Raw genomic sequence first — 24398 nt, 5'->3', positions numbered from 1 at the left:
TATTAAATAACACAAAAAATGTGGATTGTTACAAAATGTACAGCACAAACTTGCTGTAGCTGAGTAAAGGATAAGGGTTAATGACTTATTTCACTACTAGGATAACAATTTAACTTATTTTTTGCTCATCTTGCTGTACGCAATTCTGTCTTGGTTTATTTTTGTTAACAATATTTTACAGTACTTTTCCCCTTTCTCTTTTACATCTCTTCCCATTTTCCATAGATTTAATTAACAGGCAGAGTCACATTACAGAGCCATATTTTGTGACACTTACGTCCTGCCACCTTTCATTAATAGTAAATACAGGATGCAATATAGCCTAATTCTTATGCTGCCTTCAGAAACAATGCCGTAATTAAAGTAATTCCTGAATCAAGGAGTTTCCATTTTCCCAAGACAGATACAAATCAGAAAAAACTCTTCACTCTTAAGCTCTTATGCTAAGCCATGTTGTTTGTTTATCACTGCTGCCTATTTTGGCAAAAAATAGAAACTCAAAATGTCAAAAACTAGCTTCTAAAACCTAATGAAACTAATATAGAGGCCTTATGCACAAAAATATAGCTTAAGAATGAATCAAAATGAAACAACTACAAATGATCCACGTTATTTTTCGTATTTTCTTTCAGATTTTGTGAAATTTTCAATTTTCTGTATTGTTCAGATACAAACAGATGAAAAAGCTAGAATTTTTCAGCATTATTTATTAAGCACTTAGAACTATTCTGAGGATCTAATCAGTTTATCCTGACCTGTAAATGAAATACTACTCATATATATGACATACATATAATGGAGTAAAAGATCTGTAAAGTTTCAAAAGTTCTTGAATGCATCAACATGCACACGCACGAAGAACATCAATTTTTGCCTCCTGAGTTCTCAGAAATAAAAAACAGTCTTACAACTCTTTGTATTTCTGTCATTGTGCTGTGTTGTTATGTAGAAAGATGGAGTTTAAAGTTTTATGATCCTGAATGGAATAGCAACAGAAATACACTGTCTGCTAAAAAATATCCACTCTTGACTTTTGCATCAAAGAACCAGAAACAGTTGCAACTCTCTCTTCCTACATGAACAAATCACAATGATTACCAACGATAACTAGATACCAAATTGGATAAAAAAGTATGTGGGAAGTGAGTCAATATCTTTGCACAAATTACCTTTCAGTTGCTTCTTCAATTTAAAAGGATCAATAATAATATTACTCATTGGATTTAAAATAAACTTTGGATGATAATACTGCCAAGTTATTGTAGAGATAAGAATGTACAACACATTAAGAAACCTTTTTCACTATAACTTTGAGGCATTTGGCTGGTGGTTACTGCCAAAGACTGAATAGCATCTGCTCTCACGTTAGCAGTTTATATTCTGACCCTGGTGAATGGAAGCACAATCTCTGAAAGAGCCTTTGGGGAACACCACCAAGTTGCTCAGCAGAGCTCTTACTCAGAAAAGAAAGGAGGAGATTAATATAACAGAAAACTTGAAAGATCTCACTCCTGAGAAAGGAAAGAATAGTAATTTCCTAATACTGTACATACTGCAAATCTTTCTTACTAAAACATTAAAAATGTGCCCTAAAACTGAAGTGATTAAATAGGAATAGTTTTAAAGGTAGACAATAAGGCCTGCTTAAGTCACAGTCAGGTATATTAATGTGAGAAGAAACAATGTTTTTTGTCTCACTTGTCAACAGGCGTAACATAAAAACAGAAGAATGAAGACTCGCATAATATATTTTCTTTTCCCTAGTGTGCTCAAGGTGGTCATAGCCTCCTTTGCTTAGTCCTGGTGTCTAGGCACAGCAACATGCCGTAAGACTGAGTTATGCCGTGATCTTACAATGTCATTATTTTAAGTGCCCAGTAGCACAAAATACTGAACTTGTGTGTGGTCCTATGCAATCAACCAATCTGGCCACACACAGTGAAAACCGAGCTTCTAAAGCTTCAAAATCAGCTGCAGGAATTCTCTCCTCAAGAGCCATAGATCCCAGATAGTAGCCACTAGTGAACCCCACAGCCACTTTCAAAACTATAAAAAGGCTTCATATAAAGCCAAAATAAAGCTCTAAAAGTGGCTGCAGGAGATCACTAGGAGTGGCCGCTCTTTTGGATTCACTGCTTTTGAGAAGTAAATCCCTGCAGCTGCTTTTAAAAGCTTTGAAAGTTTCATTTCAATTATCAAAGCCAATAAAGCTTCAAAAACAGCCATAGGGATTTTTTCCTCAGAGGAGCAAACCCCAAAAGGCAATGATGAATAGTGCGGTGGGTTCTGTGGCTCTTAAAGTATGTACAGATTCCTGTAAGTCCTATACTTGTAATTACAGCTCCATATTGTGCAGCAATTGTCACACACAGACAGTTCATTAAGGCTTATATAGCAAATTCATTACTGATTTCCCATCCTTTTTAATAGTTTTACACCTATTTCCTTTTTGTTTTCTTACACCTGCATAAAAAAAAAAACCAACTATGTGAGCATCTCCCACAACAGTTTTGCAAAAGCCTTTCATTAAAAGTTTTCTGGCTTCCTATCTCAGATGGTAGTAGCCATCTCAAAGTATTGCATGAATGTTTTCTCAGACTAATGTCACATAACGCCAGCACATTGCAACGTGATAATTCAAAACAATTCATTTTTCAGAATAGCCTCAAATTAAAGGGGGACCAATTAAAATAAAAAGTAAAGCTAGATAGTCAATGAATAACTTCGCCTGCAATTGCAATATAAAAGGGCTTCCATTAGTTCAATGTACATAAACACAAATAACATTTCAGGAGTATCTACATGACTTAATCTAACTGTGCTGATTTTTAACAAGATTTTGGTCATATATTTAAAATTATAAGGACAATTAATTGCCTAAAAATTACACAAATATAAATACTGACATAAGTATAGTTCTAGAAAAATGTGATGTATGTTCCTAAACTCTTAGAGCTTTGTATCTTAAGACTTTGATATCTTTGAAAACATTACCAAAGTTATTATGAAATAGATACATTTTGGAATGAGAATATATATTAATGCATTATGTCATATAAAATACATTCTGTGCACACTTACTATTTCTAAAACATCACTAATGTTGACTAGTTATTTTTTTCTTCCAGAATTTAACTTCTATTTTCAAATGGTGTTATAAATAAACAAATCTATTTGAAAAAATGCTACATAAAAATCACTATGAACTTAAATAGATGTAGATATTAAAACTGAATTACTAGTTTGTATGGTGAAAAATGTTGACAGATAACTTCAGGATTCTGTTAAACCTTATTCACAGGTGTCCTCTGTGACCTGAACTACTTATTTTACTTCTCCGTTTCAATCTTCATGTGTGAAACATGAAGGAAGATTGTAAGAAATAATTAATGTTTGCAAAGAGCTTTGAGATCCTTAGATATGAAAAGTATGGAAAAAATATTAAGCATAAAAGAGTATCAAAATATTATTTTGTTCCAATTTGAGATAGCTAAGTTACTTTTATCACAAAAGCCTTGAAAGTTTATTAACATAAGATTATGTACTAAAATTCTTAAAGAATCTTACTTGTAACAATCGTAAGTGCTAAGCATATTCTGTTACTCAGAACTACATAACTCCAAAGGAAACATTATCAAAAGGAAAGGCTATGTTTCTCACCCATTTCAAGTATGCGTTTATGTAGAGGTATAGCAGCAAGAAAGGGTTCATCTTTACAGGACTGTATCTGTGTTCCAACCAAGTCAGAGTTGGTAGCCATAATTCGGGCACTTTCTTCATTTAGATTAACACCAGCCATAGAGGCAACATCATTGATGTCATCATCATCTCTATAATAGAAATACAAATAAAAAATAATTCTGCATGTGATATATTCATTCTATATATTAACTGCTTCTCCAAAGGTAATCATCATGTAATAAGCCTGGTGGCTGGGTCAACTTGGGGCACAACAATCAAGGTCCCCACTGTCATAGAAAATATTCCAAATTCAGAAACAACTAAGTATTTCTCTGATCACATTAGGAAATCCTCAGAAGCAGGGCAATTTGTCTCTAACAGAAGGAATGACAGAAGAGTCTTCTCATCTGAAAGTCAGTGATAGGAATGACACCAGGATGGTCAGAAAACTAAGGGCAATAATCACCAACAAATACAGACCAAATAGCATCCAACTATTCTCTGTACACTGAAAACTGTAAGTGAAATGGTAAGGTAAATAAAAAGCCCACAGGCATTAAAAGCAAAAACATGAATTTAGACTCCTGCATTATTTCACAAGTTCCTTTCAAAGGGGGCATAAAAGCAATAGTCAGGAAGATTTTTTGGCTTGCATTCATAGGTAACTTTGTTTGTAAGTATGGTTTGAACATACACTGGTATCTTCTTTGCCCCCCTCCCCCCCCACACCCCCCCAAAAAAAAATCAGTTGAGCATGCCCAAGTTTCAGGAAAATGAGCTGCATTTGAGAAGCACTTCCCAAGTTACTCTTTGCCCTGCAATACTCTTCCAAATTGCTCAAGGACTGACAACTTCCAGTTTCAGAAGACAGATCATATCTGTATCTCCTAAGCATCTCTCATCTCCTACCTCTGTGAAGTATGACTCATAACTGGAAATAACTTTGTTTTTCACATATTCTGTTTACTGACATGAACATTGCATTTCTACATATTCTAGGAATACGTTACGTAACCTCCAGGAATATATGTATGGGAAAGATCCACATAGATCCAAATCCAGACTCTCGCTATTGCATAAAACAATGTAATAAAAGCTTATTTAAAAGACCTACCAAAAAGTTATTACATATATGCCCTCCTATGCACCCTAGCATACTTTCTATCACCTTATAGAAAGTTTAAGGCCTACAGTAAAAAACAAAAGCTACAAGTACAGTGTGGAGGCAAAAGAGCACAAGAGAGAGAAATCTAGATATCAGTAAATCTAGGTACTCCCTGTCTTCTCATACGCTCCTTGACACGTGCAGCAGAGTATCCTTGTTTGTTGGGAGACCTCTGTGGTTTGTTTTCTGGCTCTCTGGCTTTGATTTGTTTCACAAGAGGGATAAAAGCGAAGACAGACTTTTTGTCTGTACAATTCTGGAGAAATGTGCTGAACATTTGAGGCAGAAGACGGCAAATTTTTCACCGATTGTCAGAAAAGGTCCAGTCTCCTACACAGATGAGCTTTTATTATTTTTTATGAGTGCTAGTGACCTGACTGCAGAATATAGCAACAGTGCAATCACTGTATTTTTTCTCTAAGAATGAAGTTCCTGAAGATGGTGTCACACAACTGATCTTCTACTCTGATGGTGTCCATTCTGGGTTTAAAGCATCTTCATTTTTACACTTCACACAGCACTCAGACTACTCTTTGGAGGGTCACACAGGCTTTTATGAAGAAACTGGGCTATGGCGTATTCAGTGCTTAGATGATCAAGCTACCTTTCAACTTTATCCAACCAGTTGTGAAAAYGGCCCCAAAATGACAGCTGATAAATGCATTTGGCCACAAAACAATGAGTGTTGATTTAAACAGTTAGTTACAGAGTCAAAAGATTCTAACTACAATTGAAAAATAGCAAATAAAACTGGGGGRAAAAGGATTTTTTTTTTTTTTAAGTTAAAAAACTTAATGCTTGAAATTGAACTAGCATCATCCTAGGTAATCTAACCAGCCTGGTAACATAAGGGCCTGTGGACACCTTCCTGTTGAAGGCACCTGAGCAGCATTCCTCAAAGGATCTTAACAGAGTAAGATGCTTGAGTGCTCTTCTCTACATACAGTCACCATGATCTCACCTGCTTTAGCAAGCAGTTATAAGACAGTTATGCATGATTCGACCAGCCATAAATAATATATTATCCCTTCCCTATTTTCAGATTGCATTGCCTGGATCTGCACATTGATCTCCATCAACCAATCATCCATGCAAAAAAACAAGATAGCATTCTTCACTTCTTCCCAAATCTGCCATCTGACAGGCCTTTTTCCTGGAATCTACATAAGCCAGAAAACCTCTCTTAGTGATTTAAAAACCTAGGACAAATGTTTCAGCTCAAACAGCAGTGCTGAAAACCCCACTTAGAATTTCAAATCATACAGTGAATACAACTGCAAGGTTTGCTAAATAAATGCATATAAACAAATAAGGATTATCAATGTTTCCTTGAAAGTCAGAGGAGTTAAGACTGACCGAAATGTGTCTCTATTCACTACACAACACTAAGTAATCACTAACAACAGTCAACTGTAAAAAGGATCAAATATTGCTCCCAAATTAAGCTATTCTAGAGTTATTGTAACTCAGCAATTGACTGAAACTTCTGCAACACCACAAAATAATAAAAGATCTCTCTCTTTCTCGACACAACCATGTATTTTTGTTATTTTCATCCTGCTTAGAAACTCAAGTTTTACTTTTTTTTTTTTTTTTTTTGGCAGGCGGTATTAGAGCAGCAGGAACTGACACAGCTTTTAGTAATAGACAAAAATAATTTTTCATATAAACAGAGGATGTGTTTTGAAATAAACCTGTGTCTTTCTGCATGATTTTTCTGAAACTATTCTTACAAGAAAACTCAAAATTCAGAAGTTTTGTAGTCTATTTTGTGTATCAATGTTTAAAGAGAAGCCRTAAATATACTTGTACAGACCTGTTTCATCAAAAAATTTCATATTCATGCTTAAATGATTTTTACAGTCGTATCTCATAGTCTAAAAATATAGTACTGTTCATCACTGTACCAATGATGAGATTTTTTTCTTCTTACTAGTTATCATGCTTACACTTCTCCAGCTAATAAACTCCTTTAAAAGTAGCTCTGTACACAGAGCTACAAAAAGTCATCATTCCCTGCTCATTACAGTAACCGTGGCCTCTTGCCACATGAACTTAAAAACCATTTTATTCCTCCTTCTGAAGTCACCATGAGCTAATCTACTACTTAAAATATTTCATTTTTAACAAATTCTGCTAATAAATGAATTATCAGTAAAAAGTACAATGCAATCAATGCAAATTCTAACAATATTTTGTACTTCTTAGCTGTACTTTTAKTTAATAGCTAAAGAAAGAACAACCAAACTTTCACCTTTCTTCTACTCAAGATTTAGCTTTTTGGGGAGGGCATAGAGGGGTACAGATCTATGACCACATGTTCCATATAAACAAATGTCACCTGCAGTAAAGCATGTATTTTTTTCTCCGGGCACAGAATAAAATTTCAATGAAATTATCAAAATCAATGCAATAGCATTTACAAATAAGACCATCACTAGGTCCTGAATAGAATGATTTCTTTCCATCCTACATTAGCAATTTATTGTCTGTGGATACATCTATTTTTTTTCCTCTAAGTTAAAGGGAAGATGGATATGAAATATTTTAAATCATAGCTGGGATTACAAATTTTCCAGTCTGATGGCAGTATCTCTATTAACATTATTCTTTTTAGCTTCAAAGAACTGCAACAAGGAAAAGAGTGTGGCTTTGGATACTCAAACACAAACACAAATTTTTATAAAAAGGGTCTGGCATCGTTGCCAAACAATTCCCTATAAAAGTCAACTTTTAACTCCAGATCAGTGAATTTTTATAAGTCATTCTGTGGAACAAAGATGCCATCCAGTGGTAGGTTAGATCGATGATTACCGTCTATCTTCTTTTCATCCAAGCACACTGTGTTTAACCATCTTATGTTTCTTTGTGCATATTACTGTTTTCACTCTAATTACGCTGTCTTAGTAATTATTTCTATTTTTACTGTATTAAATACTGAATCTTATGGCATAAATCCAACCTCCTAAGAGGCATATTATTTATAAGAAGGCATATGTGTTCAAACTGTTTCCAAATGCAAGCCACATCTTAAAAGAGTCTAATGGTTCATTCTTCCCCCTGTATTCAACCTTACACCTCCTCCTCCTCTCTTTTAGATTAAAAACATTTGCACAACTACAAAAACCACTTGCTTCAAAATAACATTCAGAAAGGAAAAAATTAGGTATTTACAGTTGTCTGTAACATGCTTAAAAACTTTTGTTTAAACCAAGACAAGTCATTCTAAAAATTGGGCATGTTTCCTTTATGCACCTCTGAACAAAAATCCTTAAATCCATGTTTGCATACCATTCCCCTCCCCAGCTATTTGTAAGATTTGAACCCATATTTTCAAATTCACAATACTGAATTGCTCCCAGCTAAGCTACAAGAATACATACTGACAGAAGAATATTGCTATTTTCTGTGTGGGACCAGATGACAGACTGGCATAAAACATGCTCTACCTGTAGGCTATACAATGGAGACAGCATTGTATTGTTGATTCTCTTAACTAAGTTATTTTAGCAAAGGCACTACACACATGCAAGGCACTACGTAAGCTTATGAATGCTGTGGATCACAAGACCAGAGATCAAGTACAGTATTTTGCATATAAATTGTCACTTGAAATTACTGTAACAGCCAATACTGCATCAATTCTGTTTATGTAAATTTATTAGAATGCTTCTTATTTTCAAAGGTTTAGTTTTAAGATTTCTCCCTCATACTGCTTTGTTACATGATTCATTCACAAATGGACCTTACCATTAATAAAGATAAGCAAAAAAGAGATGACCAAAGCTACCATATTTGTCTTCCAACATTTTTGTTTATTTTGAAAAACATGGAAGTTCATGCTTATCTTATAGCTTAAAATATCTATTTCGAAAAACACATAAAGTTAAAGCTTAGAGTTCAAAATTATATACAATTTTGAGATTAAAACTTTAATGTTATCCACATAACATCTACATTGTTATTAACATGTAACAGCATCCAATTTGAGGCTTTCTGCCAGGATTAGGCTATTAACCCTTTATGTAAAAAAAATKAATAAAAGAGAGTAAATTTAGAATGCATGTCTTTTGACTAGTCTAGCACAGAAGTCTGAAAATAGAAGAACAGTTAATTGCTGTTTGTTCCCAGGTAAATTCTACTTTAAAATGTTGCATGTCAGTAGTATAAAATATGAATATTAAAATAAGCTTCAAATAATCTCAGTCACTCACTTCATAGACACAGATTCTGTGAAAAACCCCATCACACTGGCTGTATACAACTTGATATTGGCAGGCTCCAAGGTGTTATATATATACACCTTTGAAATACTGCTTCACATTAAGAGAGTCCCAATGAAAACACAGGAGCATCTGGCTAGCTGCTACACATTGTCAAACATATCATCACAGACAATAAGAGGATGGTTCTGTCCACTTCTCATCCCATTTTACACATCTTCAGGCAATGTCACTCGGTCTTAGACAATGCAATTAGAAAGCAGTGGGATAATACAAGAGCCTAAATGTATCTCTATCCTTGGAGATACTCAAAACCAGACAAGTCCAATGAGGCCTGCTCTAAGTCAGTAATTGGACGGATGACCTCCCAAGACCCCTTCCAACGGAAATTATTCCACAATTCTGTGTCAAAAGGGAAMTTCCTCAGATTGGCCACAATCTGAATTATGGATAATAAATACTTCGAGTTTGATGTTCTCATTGTTGCCAATGACAGATTACACTAGTGGGAGCTTCAAGGTTACTGAATTAGAGGGCGATACATACAGTGGTTACAGTCAGGCCCCTAACAGATTTCAAGGGTCTTCTGTTACATTTCTCTTTGCTACAGAAAGCACCAGGTGGACAATACTACTAGTAACATGGTGCAAACAGAAGTCTGGATCTCTACTGTAAAACAAAAATACTACAAAGAATGGAAATTGTCTTTCCATCCTTAAGTATCAACATAGTTGAAAGGTCAACTAAACCCTTCTGTAGTTTCCCCTGAAAAAATTAGCCACAAGAAATTTTAATCACAAAGTAAAATTCCAGGAATACATCATTTCTGTGTTGCAGAATTGTCAAGGTTCAAAACTCTATCTCATAAAACTGCTACTGTAATATCCTGTGAACCCCAGTAGGCAGTCTTGTAGTTTAGTAATTAATGCTAACATTAAAGGCTAGGCTACTGTTTGCTAAACTCCTCACTATTACAATTCTCTCATGTAATTCTTTCCTGTGTTTCCCATAGCCCAGAAGGATACCATAGATTTAAAAATGTTTTTTTATTAGAGAAAGAAACTAAAAAAAGTGAAGTTCACATTTCTATTTCTAGTGACCTACACTCTGCCCACAAGAGTGAAAAGCTAAAGTTATTTTAAAGAAAGTAGAGTATAAAAATAATGAAACAAATATGCAATAATAAAACACTAAGGGCAAAATAAATTTATACATAACACAACTATTTTTCAAAATTCTTGCTCTGCTTTAGATGCCAGTTTGCCTTCAGGCTAAAAACACATTCTTCACACACGCTGAGAATGTTGAGGAAAACTAGTCGGCATTCAGAGGATTAATACAGATTTCCAGCTCTGTGCCTTCAGGCTTAATAGTCAGACATCTATTTGTCCTCAGGAGAGGTTAGTGGTTGAAATGCAAATATGCAAACAACTGAATTCTTTGTTAAGATATCAAGAAAAGCTTGATCATTCTTCTGTTTAATAAATCCTTGCAGTTTTATGGACTTATTTAAATGCAGCATTCTGTCTTACTATTTGGAAGGAGAAAACAATGCAAGGAAACAAACACATTCATTCTGATGAAAATTTGTTCTCTAGAGGAAAAATGACATACACCCTTGACAGCTTATTTACCAAACTCACTAAAGATTTATTGATTTATCAATCAGTGCCTTGAGCATTTGCTTCTCCCCAAGGGAAAATTAACAATTCCAACTAACCTAATATATTCCATGTATAAACTAAGTGAATGCAAGAATCAATCCTGGCACAGTTTACAACATCCAGTTAAAAAAAAAATTTGTCCCTTTTGGTGTATGTAAAATTGAAAGCTATACTAAGGAAGAATAAATGCTCATGTTGCTTACAAACATAAAAAATACTTATTAAGACAGCACAATTGAACCCAACAGACAGTTTAAATCATTTAAATACTCAGTGGGAGGCAAAAGCATTGGAAGATAAAAAATTGAATGATTTTGCTTCTAGATTAATACTAAGTACTACCACTATTAGCTGCAATACTGACATGCCTCAATGCAGATATATTTCACAAAGAGCTAAAAATTCTCTTTTACTTCACCTGCAAAACTTTAAGCTTGTCCATTAATTACTGGTTTGACAATGTTGGAGCAACAAGAATTCCAGAAGAAGAATATGAAAATCTAGGAATGTATTATAATTTAACAAAGTAACAGGAAGAAAAAGAAAATGCTTAAACACAAATAAAATGTACGTACATCAGGTGCTTACATTTCCTACCTTAAAAGAAGGTAGAAAAAGAAAGTGTAGTAAATATAACATTAGCTTTTCACCAGGAATAGTAAAAATACTCAAAATATACATAAAAAGAAATGTCAATAGAGGTTTTGACTACAGAAGAAGTGATACAGCAGCTCAATATATCAATGCTGCTGGTTTGAGCCTTAACAGCACCTGGCCACTACAGAAACCAAAAGTCTGCCTCAACCTCTGCTGCCTAACTAATCCCACAAAGAACAGATAAAGCAAGCAATGGAGATTCTCTCTTGTTTAAAAATAAAACAAAATAAACCAAAAACCACTGACCACCAAAACAACATACTATACTCTAGGTTGATGAGGGGATAGCTGCAGAAGCCTATCTATCTTTCAACAGTCTGCTTTGTCATCACAGTTAGCATCTTCTCAGCAAGACAGGTCCCATAAGAATGTTAATATCTGATACATAAAAACATCTATGTATTTATTAAATATACATAATTTCATTTACCAGAAGCTTTATTAGATTCTGCAGAAGTGAAGGTTTACTAAACATTCAGAACTGCATGTAGAGAAAAATCTTCAAGAACCATGTCTCCCTTTCCTTTCTTTTAATAGAACTAAATAAGAAAATTGTTATCCAATCAAAGTGAGAAAAGTCAGGAATTATTGTAAAATACTGCCCTCTGGTGTTAAACCTATTCTAAATTCTATTTTATATTTAAGACCTCCTCCTTCTCTCCCTCAGCCCTCTGCATTTTTTTTTTTTTTTTTTTTTACCTGAAAGAGCCACCTCCAGGGTCATTCAGCTTGTTTTTCTGATTTGCAGAGACCTGAACACCGAAGCCCCCAGGACTTTTGCTGGCTTGTATTGTTGGTGCCTTCCCTACTGTGCCTGAAAAACACCAAGCAATGTTATTATGAGCTGTCTTAGACAATTTACATCAAAGAACCTTCTGTCCAGGAACTAAATTTAACTGTCTGTAAATTGCAAACAAAAGGAAGCTATTACTTTTAAAGATAATATTGCTGAAGAAGAAAAACTTAAAATATAAAATTTGTATTAACATTATAGTTTGTTCAATATTTACAAAATACAGAAGATTCTAAAACTGAAAACCATTAGTCATAGCTGGTTATAGTACACATAATGTCTACAAATGTGTTTGCAATTGCCAGTAAACCACTCTTCTATATAATCTGGACAGCATAAAGAAACAGAATTTAAAGTGTTCTTAATACAGATGTTTTAAGTCACTCAAAGTACTGTGATATTAACCATCTTTTACATTTTCTTACATATTCATTCACTGTTCACTACTGCAGTGAAAAGCATGTATTTTCAGAATTTAAAATATTATTTTTAATATTCTTGAGTGTTCTATATGTGAAGGAAAATATATTATTGTAAAATTCAAAATAACCCCCTCTCAAAGGCTGTCTTTTACATTCTTCTTCTAAAAGTACTTTATACCTGTATATAAACTTTGCAAGTTATGCACATAAGTAAAAATTGGGATTCTAAGTGAGCCAAAATGCATTAAACCTTCAGCTTCATCTGAAAGTAAATCAAAAAATAGATATTTAATTTCTATCAGATATTGAAAAAATCTAATAAAAATAACAACAATTTTATGCTGCTGGTTAGTAAATCAACAGAGCTGGGTTGTTATCATTACCAGAAAATAGTATCAGTTGGACTCGAGCACTGACAAATCAATCTTTTGGATTAAGTCATCCTTTACTTCTTATATATTTTAAGACTGTTTTTTCTTGGGTTATGTTCTGTCTGTTTCCTTTAATCTCCACCTATCTTTTGGTATGTGAAAGTTTAAATATAAGTAATAATTCATTTAAAAGATTTCATCTTTTTCTTGTATTTCTCTCAGTTAATATTATTGAGAATTACATACATGTAGTGCTTGAGACACTTTAAAAAGTACATGGAGTTATTCTTGCACATTGATGGCTCATTTCTATATAAACAGTCATGTTATAAACCTTAATGGAATTAAATTATTTTTCTTTCATGAGCTCTAAAAACATAATATAGTTATCTGAACTAAGAAATCTTTTTAATAACACTTCTTTGCTTAAAAAAAAAAAAAACAAAAGCAGCCTTGAATGAATCCARTATTACTTTATTTTGAAGTCTTTATCAACCTCATCCCATATTCTCAAAACAAAAACAATTTGATGGGCTTTGTTCAATTCTTCAGTCTGTATAAAGAAACTGTTGTGTAGACTCCCAACATTAGTAAATCAAAAAAGGCTCTAAGCATGGGGAACAAGCATTTTGTCATCAGAATATTCAAGGCCCATGAGATGTCCCAAATAGCAATAATCCAGTAAAATCATTTATCTACTCTAGATGACATAATCAAAACCTTTTCTACAAAGTGAGTTGGAAGAGTAGATGATTAATACAGTAATAAAAATTAACAAATTTCAGCATGCAACAACTTACATTTAGGAAACTGAAAACGTATTAGCCATGAAAATTATTGCAATGGCTAAAGTAGAGGTAGATAGTAGATGGTAGCATTCCTCCAGAATTAATAGTATATTCCTTTAGAATTAACACCAATGGTTTGTTTCCTACAGATGCTAACTTTTGATCCAAAAAATATCAAAAAGATATAGCAACATAGCAGTCCATTTTTTAGCGTCAGGAAAACAGTATGTCTACACTGGACATGGAAAAAATTTAGTCACACTTTATTTCACTCTCTCTATATATAATTCTACTTAAATGGATGTTGCAAATGATATCAATATAGGTTTGGGGATGATATACTAGTTTTTTGGTTTAAATAACAATTGGGCCCAATTAAGCAGTTAGATACAAATATGGCTAAAACCTAGATTTACACTATGAAGCTGCGCATATTTTGAAAATGAAAAATCTGTGGGCTTAGATATTTCACGGGATTGGTAATGACATACAGAGTCTTTCACCATTGGGTCCTTGCTTCAAATGCAATCAGCATGACCTAGAGAAATAAGCCAAAATTCAGAAACTTGTAAGTTCCTAGTTCTAGTTCTATATAGGTTAAATAGCTGCAATGAATGCTCTGGTTAATAACTTCACCCTCTGGTTCAATTCCCCCCATCCATAAGATGTGATGAAGAAGATGTGATAAGAAGTATAATAATTCTGACAACTACTTCAATAAAGAAGTGTGAATTTTTCCTAAATAATCATAATGCTACTTCCTCTGGTGTGGATACAGTTATATCAGCATAAAAGTTCTTAGAGTCTGCCTACATCATCAATACTAGTGTTCTATAAAGCATTACAATTTGTTCAATAAGATGCATTAATGTTAATGTATTACACTAGGAGAACTACTCCTGTTTGAGAAGTGAAACACACCACTCTTGTGAAAGCCAGCTCAGTTCTGGCATAACTATCCTTAAGAAGTCATGCTCCACACTATTATACTACCATCATTTTCTACACAGACTATGTGCTATTCCAGTATTCTACTTTCTTCTACATGGATAGGCTGGTATATAACACCAGTTTACTGTAGAGAATTTTAACAATACATCAAGGCAAAAATGTGCTGGTATCTAACAATATGCCATAGTGGTATTTCTTAGAGCTGCACACAGGTAGACTTTTCCACATATGGGCTGCAGAATAAATAGTTTTACAGTGGGGCATTTTCTAGATTTCCATTCTGATCGTTGGCTGTGAGCACTTAAAACAATATTGTGGTGGGCTAAATAAGCTTGTAAATAGGAATAAGCTCACCTGAAAGCAGGGCTTTGCATGAATGGGCTTTTACGAATGTTATCTACGTACAGCTCTATATAAAAGCTAAGTTGTGTTCCTTAAACAGTCAGTTAACTTGTTACTATCTCATTGGCTGATCAATGACCTTCACAAATAAATTTGTGTTCTTAAACGACTATTTAAATGACAGGTGTCAATGCCATGCAAATCATTGGCACACTGCTGACACCCATGGTTTAGAGACACACTATTCCACAAGCACAGAAATAAAATCAGCCTTCATACTCAGACACATTACGGTTCAAAAGTGAATGTTCGCACTGTAAGACATGAAATATTTTTCCTGTTAATAAACTCAGGACATGAGTGTCAGTACTATCAAATGTACACTTATTTTATAAATGCATTTCTTCCTAACCTGGAAAAAAAAACAGTGAATAGGATTACAGTGACAGCTTGGTCTCCATGTCTGTTCAGCCTTTGAAGTCTCTGAAGAGAATGGACCAACTAGAACATCAACCGCTGTGAAGTCTGATCATTAGACTTTTGATCCCTCTACCCAAGGAGAACATAAAAGACCAAGCAATAAAGTCATACAAGCAGCAATAGCTTATATATGCATTTAAATTAATTTGATTTCAGATTCAGTATCTGAAGATGATAAGCTCTGTATTCCATTACAAACCCTCATTTATCTAAATGCCCACATCCAGAGAAATACTCTCGTACATCATCAAAAAAAAAAAACAGAAAAACCAAAAAACTAAGGGTAATAAGTTTAGTGGTGAAAAGAAACAAGTAAGTGTTTACTAGAAAGTAATAAGGCTTCAAGAACTCTCTTAAAGAGTAGGATGTAGCAGTCAGATGTTAATCCATCCATGCATGGACAGATGGGTGAATCGTGTATAATACTGTATTTCTGATTCTCTGGCTAGTTATGGAATGTCACGTTGCTGCACTCAGTCTCTGACATTGCCAAAGAGTAAATAAACATAGCAAATAAACATAAATAAAAAAGGTCATGTGGACTAAAAAGTTTCTTTAGGAGTCCTACCGTGACCTCTGTCAAAGGAGAGACAGTGACTATCATGTCCAGTTTCAGGGGTAAGAGCTAAATCAGGATGATTAAACTGAGATATTCGGCTTCACCAAAAAAAAAAAAAAAAAAAAAAAAAAAGTAGTAGTACTTCTTTCTTGGTCCAGAGTTACAAGTTTAGAACACTAAGAGTCAAGTTCCTGACTTCTTTCAGAACTTTCCATGAAAAACTGCTGAGTTTTTCACTAAGCTTTCACAAGTAGTTTCAAAATTTAAATGTGTTGGTCAGAAATATGGCAAAACTGCACAGTGAACAAAGGCATTGTCAGCCAGTAAGAAGTAAAAATAAATGTCAAGCCTGCCAATGTCAACGTTGCAAGTTTTTTCCCATGCTACTAGTTTGCAATTACAATAAAATTCATACAAAGGTAACAATCTCACTAAAATATTTAAACCCATACCTGGTGGTCTAATGGTCTGAGTTATTACCACTGGCATCCTAATCTGGGTAGTCTGGCAAGCAGGGTTTCGTTTCACAGTTTGAGCAGATGTTGACTGGATAATCTGCTATTATTAAAAAAAAGTATAGTCATATTATATTCTTTATACACAAACACACACAACGTAAATATACGAATACCTGTAATTACTGATATAAGCATATGGATCTCTAAACCACAACCAGCTAGTGACAAAAGTCATATTTATGTAAATTCATGTGGTTGTGTGTGTGTGTATATATATATACATATTTTGTTGCTATACTTTTTTTAAAAAAATCAAATATTTGACACAAATGTCATGTCACAGCCTTCATCAAAAATATATTTTCAATATTTCAAATTTCAAAGAAGTGAGGTTAATATTAGTTTAGACTTCTGTCTTCAGAAATTTTACTAGGAAGTACAGCATTTTTGTAGAAGAAAATGCTGCACTAATTTTARTGGTATCCACCCACAACTGCCTTTCATTATATACTATGTCTATGCGTTTTAAAGAAAAAATGTACTAAAAGTAAATTCCAAAATATTATGGGTTCCGAAGTCAGATATACACAAAATGGAATACAGAGAATGTTTTGTGGTGATCATGTACTGTTTATCTTTTAAATGTTAATTGGGTATTTTCATGGTTTCACTTCATACTTAACCAAATTCTGAAGTCTTTATGCAGAACTGAAATTGGGTAAGAAACTACAATTTGACCCATAAATAAATTAAATCAAAAAGAGAAAACCTGTAAGAATCAGGTCTAAATGACAGCAAAACATATGTTTATGAAATAAGGAACAAGGTAGGGACAGACGTAATGAACATAAGATTCAAAAAGATGTGGACATTGCAGAGCTGGAAAAAAAAATGCATGAATAAACTTTAAAAACAAAATATTAGCAAATAGATTAAAATAGTATTACAAAATAAGATTACAACCACAACTCATAGTCCAGAAGAACTCGAGTCATGTACTCTTCACAGACAACTATATTACTCCCATCGTGTAATGAGTCTACTGTCTTTGAATAACAGACTCCTTTCTCATACCCATAAAATACATTATTATCTCATGAAAGACAATGTGACACACTGCAATCTAATTGAATACGCTATATCAAGCAAACAGGAAATAGTGTACCTTTATTTGGCCTTACACTTATCACTCTTACAAACGGTACACAAAAATATACTATTTAGCTGAATAATGTAAGGCCAAATCTCTGACTTCAAAGTATGCTATGGAGAAAAGGAAAGGAGAAACAGTATTTTCAAATGAGACATAAAAGTAGAGAATGAAGAAATTAGGGAACAAATCAGAAATTGCTCCATCAGCAGAAACCAAGGACTCCCTTGAGAGGTGAAACTATTAAAAAAAAAAAAAGAAGAAGAAGATTACTGAGGGAATAAGACTGCTAAAGTAGGCTGGACAAAGAACAAGTAGGCCCATTTTGAAGTTCAGAAACTGTATCCTGTGCATGCTGAAATATTAAAAGTCATGAGGTCGCAATAAACCTGTGGAGGGTTACCATCCAGAACTGTTACCAGAACCATTGGCCATAGCTACTTTGCAGAAAAAGGGGGAAAAAAAGAAGTTTGGGATTCAGCTTCAACTATGGACACCAAAGAAAAACGTAATGCTTGTACTAAGCAGAGAAATCGAGCAAATAGATATAAATCAAGGCAGAAAGTCTTGATGCAAAGTATTTACTTGAAGTAAACAGAGATATACAAGATAAGAATAAAATAGCTATCATGCTTGAAAACAGGAAACAAATTTAGATAGTGGGTAAAAAAGAGGGAGAAAGGAATTTGACTGAATTTTGATGCACAGAAAACAATTTACATGTAAAATCAAGTGTTTTAATAAGTAAGGAAACACACTAGTCCGCAGTCAAAAAAGGTTACGTTGAGGTTAAGAGGAAGAGGAAAATTGTCAGTTGGATCAGCTTTCAAAGAATAGTGATGAAAAGCAGCCATATCTTAACTAGATGAAATTCAGGCCTGAAAGGGAGGTGTGTGACCTGTGCATGGAATTATTATCTGGTATTACACTAATCTTCTGTGACTAGGTTATTCCTCTGCAAGGCTAACAACTAAGCTAACAACTTTTTGAGTTCAGAATCAAATTGTTTTACCTGATCAGCATTTTCCTGTGAATGCCCTAAAAAAGTGGGTCAGTAAATAGGGCAGCATTTAATCATTTTAAAAGATATAAATAATGACAATTTTTTTTTTTTATTATCAAATATATTTGAAAAATGTTCCTTAACAAATACCAAACTAAAACCTCAACATACACATAAGGGCTGAAAGTGGATAAAAAGATCAGAATCAACATTTTAAATTCTACACAGAAACTGATCAGCAGCCAGCATGTACTTTCTAAAAGTAACAACTGCAGTTCAACTCAGAGCCACATTTTACACTGTTATATTTCAGTTTCTAAATAGTTTCAAGGATCTTTCAACATAGACTCATCTTCAAATCTGGAAATGATCAAGGAATGAAGAGCAGCAATTTGTCTTCGAAACAGAAGGTGCAAACTTCTTTCCAGATGAAAATAAGTAATGGACATAGGAAAAACTGATGTATCAGAAGCAACTGATGCTGTGACAAAATTGATTAAAAATCTAAACCACCCTTCATCAATTAAACTAATTTAAACTGTTCTAATTCCCTTGCCTATTTTCACAGCATAAACACTACCGTTAAATCCTAACTTGGTCTGGAAAATGTAAATAATGAACAAGGTACTGCTAATAAGCTAGTCCCAGTGAGAGATGGTTATTTTTACATCTCTCAAGCCTAAAAACATGAACAATGGCTGTTGCCCAGCTAATGCACAGTCTTAATCCTAACACCGGTTCCTAAGCACCGATTCACCAATCCAGAGCGACAAAAAGGTCAGAGCAGTGGATGTTTTTAGTATACTGAGGCTAACATAGATATTACTTAAGTCTTAAGAAAAAATTAAGGGGAGATCTCATTGCTGTCTACAACTACCTAATTAGAAGATGCAGAGAAGAGGGACCCAGACTCTTTGAGAGGTACACGGTGGATGGAAGTGATGCAATAGAACACAAATTAGAATATCAGAAATTTCAATTCAACGTAAGAAAAAAAAAATTACCAGAGGGTGGTCAAACGCAGTGTAACTGAACCTGTTTTGAGCAGGAATTGGACCAAAGACTTCCAGAGGTCCTTTCCAACCTACATGATTCTGCTACTATGTCCATAATCATAATAGTAATAATTTYATAAAAGTGCTAAATAAGAAAAGTGACAAGACAGAACATAAACTAGTCTTCAAAGTCTATGGAAACAGTTTATCTTCCTTCTCTCCTAAATAGAAGGGAAGTCATCTTCAGTATTTCCACCTCTGAAGACAGCAAGCACAACAGCCAAATAATAACAACAAAGACATAAAAAACCTACAAGATTTAATGTGATACAGCCATTGGCTGGAGACTGATAATGAGTCTGCAAAATAACAAAATTACAAACTACTACAACTATGATCAAGACAGTACTAGGTCAGCAAATACTATCACAGACCAACTTATTCCTCATCAGTCTATCAAAAGTTGAAGAATCATCTACTAAGCTGCTCTTCAAGAAATGCACTGAAGCAGGAAAGTCATAGTATTACTTCCCTAAGTGCACTATGTTTCAAGTAAACTTTTTTTTTCTATAAAATAACATTTCTCTACAAAATAGCATGTGCATTTCTCGCAATAAGGAAGTATTCTCCCCCTTTAATCTTCCCACTTCTCCCTCATCCATTCTCTCTCCACTCCGCTAATGAAGATAATGTAAATACACCACCAGTCTGCTAATCCAGACATGCTCCTTCTGCTCACTTCTTTAATGCTTCAACAGACTACTGCTCTGTCCATTTATTAAGGTTCACTTTATTTTCACATATGTAAGATGGAAGAGATGTCCAGGCAAAGGTGTTTCCATATAAGCAGACTTGTGAAGATGAAAAGAGGGTATTTAACAGTCACATTACTGATAATCAGAATAACAAAGCAGTAACAGCTGGAATACCCACTTTCCCTAAGACTCTTCTTTGAAAAGCTTAGATTCAATAAGTATAGGAGAATAAAGCAATAGTGTTCTCTGAGTCCAATCTTAAGCAAAAAGGTGATATTATACTAAGACCAGTGTGAATATTCTACCATACAGAAAGTATCAACAGATTCCAGATGTGAACATAGACCAATAATTAACACCACAAATGACTAATAGATACAGGTTCAGAAAAAATTCAGTCAAAGCACATAAAATGGATCCAAGCACATAGTTTGATAATATCTGTTCTTTTTCTCTCACCTAAATGTGAGATGTTAAATAAAAATGAAAGGTAGTACCTACAAATTATGAAAAGGAAAAATCTTAAAATAATTAGATTAGAACTCACTGCTAAGGTTTTGACGTCAAGAATTTTCAAATCTCAACAAACTAATTGCTCCTTTGCCAATGCAGATGTACAGGACCACAATGATAAGCTTCCCCTTACTTGACAAGGGCTGAAAAAACAGCTTCACTTGATTTATACAAAACATACTATGCAACAGAAGTACCTCATCCAAAAGCTTGACCATTTGAACTAATAAACCACATTCCACATATACATACCAAATACAGCAATAAAAACAAAAGCATGGAAAACAGAAACTGTTCTAAACAACTGAAATTAAAAATAAATTTGAAAAATATATCCTGTAWTGAGTATTTTTTTCCTCTCACTTAAGTTTAAAAAATATTGTGGAAGAAAAAAAATAATAAGCCACTTAACTTGTAAATGTACAAAACTCAGAATGGCTATAGTCTGGTATGACATTTATCTTCACTCATGAGTAAACACTTGCTAACTCACTTGTGGCTATGCCACTTGTGATTTATCAGTCTACTCACTCCTGAAGATAAATGTCATATCAAACCTCAGCTATCATGTAATCTGGCAGCATTAACTTACAATGTTCATCCTTTTATAAGCCAAGAATTCATATTTGACATTATTTACTATGCTGCAATAGTAACAGCCACAATGTTTAAACAATATCTCAAAATTAGCATAAGCAATTACTTTTCTTCTCCTAAAGCAAAAAATAGACATTTTTTAAACAAGCATATAACTTTTAATACTAATACGACCATAATACTGTTCCACTGAGTACTCGTTTTCAAAGAAATTATGAAGAAAATAAAAACAAAAGCCATTGGATCATTTGTCCCACTTGCTCCTAAATTATTATTCAATTTTTCACATAGTATTTTATCTAATCCAATTTAAAATGTTTCCAGTGATGGCTTTTTCATCACTTCCTTTTGGAATCTGATCTACAATTTAATAATCTGCTTTACTGTGAAGATATTTTGCCTTATGTTCAGCCTAATCCTCCTTTGCTTAATTTTATCTTGTTACTCGTATTTATACTCCTTTAGACAACCTAAATAATTTATCATTATACTTTGATGTTTAAACACTTAAATATTTGTAAATGTTCTTTATGTTCCCCTTTAGTCACTGTTTGACCAACTTATATGTGTTTGATTCTCTTAATCTTATCTTTTAGTCTTTGCTTTTAAATCTGTCCTTTATAATCATTTTCTTCTACTGCTTTTAAAATGGCATTTATTGCTGATATTCTCCTCATATTATGGTACTGACCAAAAAATTCTGAAAGTAAAGTAAGACCTTACTTTGATAAAGCAAGGTCTAGTCCATGATAACAACTCAAAACAACTTGTTTTTGCCACTAGGCTGTACTTTGTACAGGCAAACAAATTTATCAAGTTCACATTTGGCTCTATTAATTAGATCCCAGACATCTACTGCTCAACAACAATTTTTAAAAATTTTATTATACACTGAATTTCAAATCAGTGACTACATCTTTATTAGTTCGTTAATATAAACTACTCCATTTATCCAAATAGGCATCTTTTGGTCTTTCCTTTCTAAGCTGTCTTGCACACAGAACATAAAAAGAAAATGATTTCCTGTGAGTCACTAAAATGTGTACAAACTACACTAGTTCAACAGCAGAAAAGGCTTCAGCAGAGCACAAAAAACAAAGTAGAACATAGAACACCATATAGTATGATGCTTATTTTGCAGTTGCATCTTATTTCCAGATTCCACTTACCTATCTCACCTTTTGAGGGTCTCCAATCACRATGACAGTCTCAGGAAAAGTGTCAGAAAATGTTTTGGCAACAAACACTCTTACGGAACTTAGCAGATGTCTAAATATCCCCTCTAGACAACATGCTCAATTTTCTGAAATAAACAGCAGTCAAAAAATGCATTTTTTCTAATGCTAGACCTGCACAAATCTTGGCATTTCTTTGTGTATATCTAAATTTGTTTTATTTAAGAYGAACCACTTCAAATCTAACTTTCTATCTGTTAAATGTAATAATTGGCTTCAACATCTAGGAGCCCTTTCTCTTTGTGATGCAGTGTCAACACAACATATAAAGTGCAAACCAATCACGACTCAACCTCCTTACAACTTCAGCACATTTAACAAATAAAAAACTTTTCTGTTGTTCAGAGAAATTTTGTCTGCTGTAACACTCAATCTAGCCCCTAAGAATGAAAATTTGGGCAAACTGTGGACATTGCACTTGGAACAATTATGCAAACTGATTTCTACCTTATCTCATTAAAATCTCATCAATAAAATATTAGCCCAAAATTCACCTACATTTCCCTAGCTAGTAGTAGCTACCAGTACTAAACAACACTATCTAGCTCTTGTACAGAAYAGCTTTTCCATAGTTTTAGAATACGGAATTCAACACACTCTACAAGATAGGTAAATAGTCATCTCTGATCTCTGTTACCACTACACATTTCAATGCTGAAGTCTCCTTTGTGCAAATCTACATTGCACACGGGACAGGGTACAGAGAACTCTCAAGTTGCTAACAAGGCACAAGTCTCCTGCCCAAAATACAACTGGAAGAAATATCACCACATCAGTACAGCTAAAGCCAAGTGAGCAAGACCTAGGGACAAAATCTGTGTGCAATAGCAACATGAGCTACCATCTCAATATTTTACACCACTTTGGGTTCTCTGTATATAACAAAGTAGYCAGAAATAGCTCACAGATCTTGGCTCCTCTGCTGAGTTGTATGGATATGCTCCTTGTCTTTCATTAATTTCTATCTAAATGATAAGCAAACATACTATGTCACTGGTTAATAACAACTGGTGAAGCCAATGTCACTTCACAAGTCCCAATTCTGCTAAAAATCTTCTCATACACTCACATTGTATTGTATTTCTGCAAATGAAAAAATTGCTTTCCTATGATTTTGATGTTCTTTTTTCTTCCTCTAAATTAACAGCAGTATATCAAAACAACAACATATGAAAATAGCTTCTAAATGAGCTCTCTAAAAGCACTAAAAGATGGCCACTACTTAGTCTGCAAGAGTATTTTTCACTCACCCTAACAGGAACAGTATCTGACTAAATGTAACAGTTTTTAAAAGCCACCGTTCCGACTAACATGATTCAGAATGGCGTAAATTGAGATGTTCTGAAAGTCTTTATTATAGATTAAATATATGCAGTGATCTAGATTAATATGATGCCTTTCCAAAAGTGTTGTGGACTCTCTCTTAACACTGTCCCTTCTGTAAAACAGAAAAGTCAAAAGAAATGAAAAGCTAACAAATTCTCCAGATTTTAAAATAAACTGGACTACGACTGTAAACTGGCTGGTTTGAAAAGATCTATATTCCAAAATAAGCTTGCCCTTCTGCAGCTGGACAGTGTACAAAGCCAGCTGGAA

The 24398-nt window shown here is 33.9% G+C and overlaps 1 protein-coding gene across 1 annotated transcript in view; it reads right to left on the bottom strand.

Moving 5' to 3' along the window:
* Positions 1 to 24398, bottom strand: part of LOC146596467 (transcription initiation factor TFIID subunit 4-like) — a gene marked incomplete at its 5' end in the record, with an annotated part of 149308 nt that overhangs the window by 98432 nt on the left and 26478 nt on the right. The window contains 3 exons of the mRNA XM_085303728.1: positions 3661 to 3830; positions 12090 to 12204; positions 16549 to 16654. Of these exons, the coding sequence (XP_085159854.1) occupies positions 3661 to 3830; positions 12090 to 12204; positions 16549 to 16654 (391 nt within the window). The remainder of the gene's footprint in view (positions 1 to 3660; positions 3831 to 12089; positions 12205 to 16548; positions 16655 to 24398) is intronic.

The sequence above is a fragment of the Rhea americana genome, unplaced genomic scaffold (genome assembly GCF_003343005.1).
Source record: "Rhea americana isolate MKP2758 unplaced genomic scaffold, rheAme1 scaffold_20, whole genome shotgun sequence".
Taxonomy (NCBI): Eukaryota; Metazoa; Chordata; class Aves; order Rheiformes; family Rheidae; genus Rhea; species Rhea americana.
The sequence above is the reverse complement of the archived record's forward strand: the minus strand, read 5'-3'. Positions and strand labels throughout refer to the sequence as shown.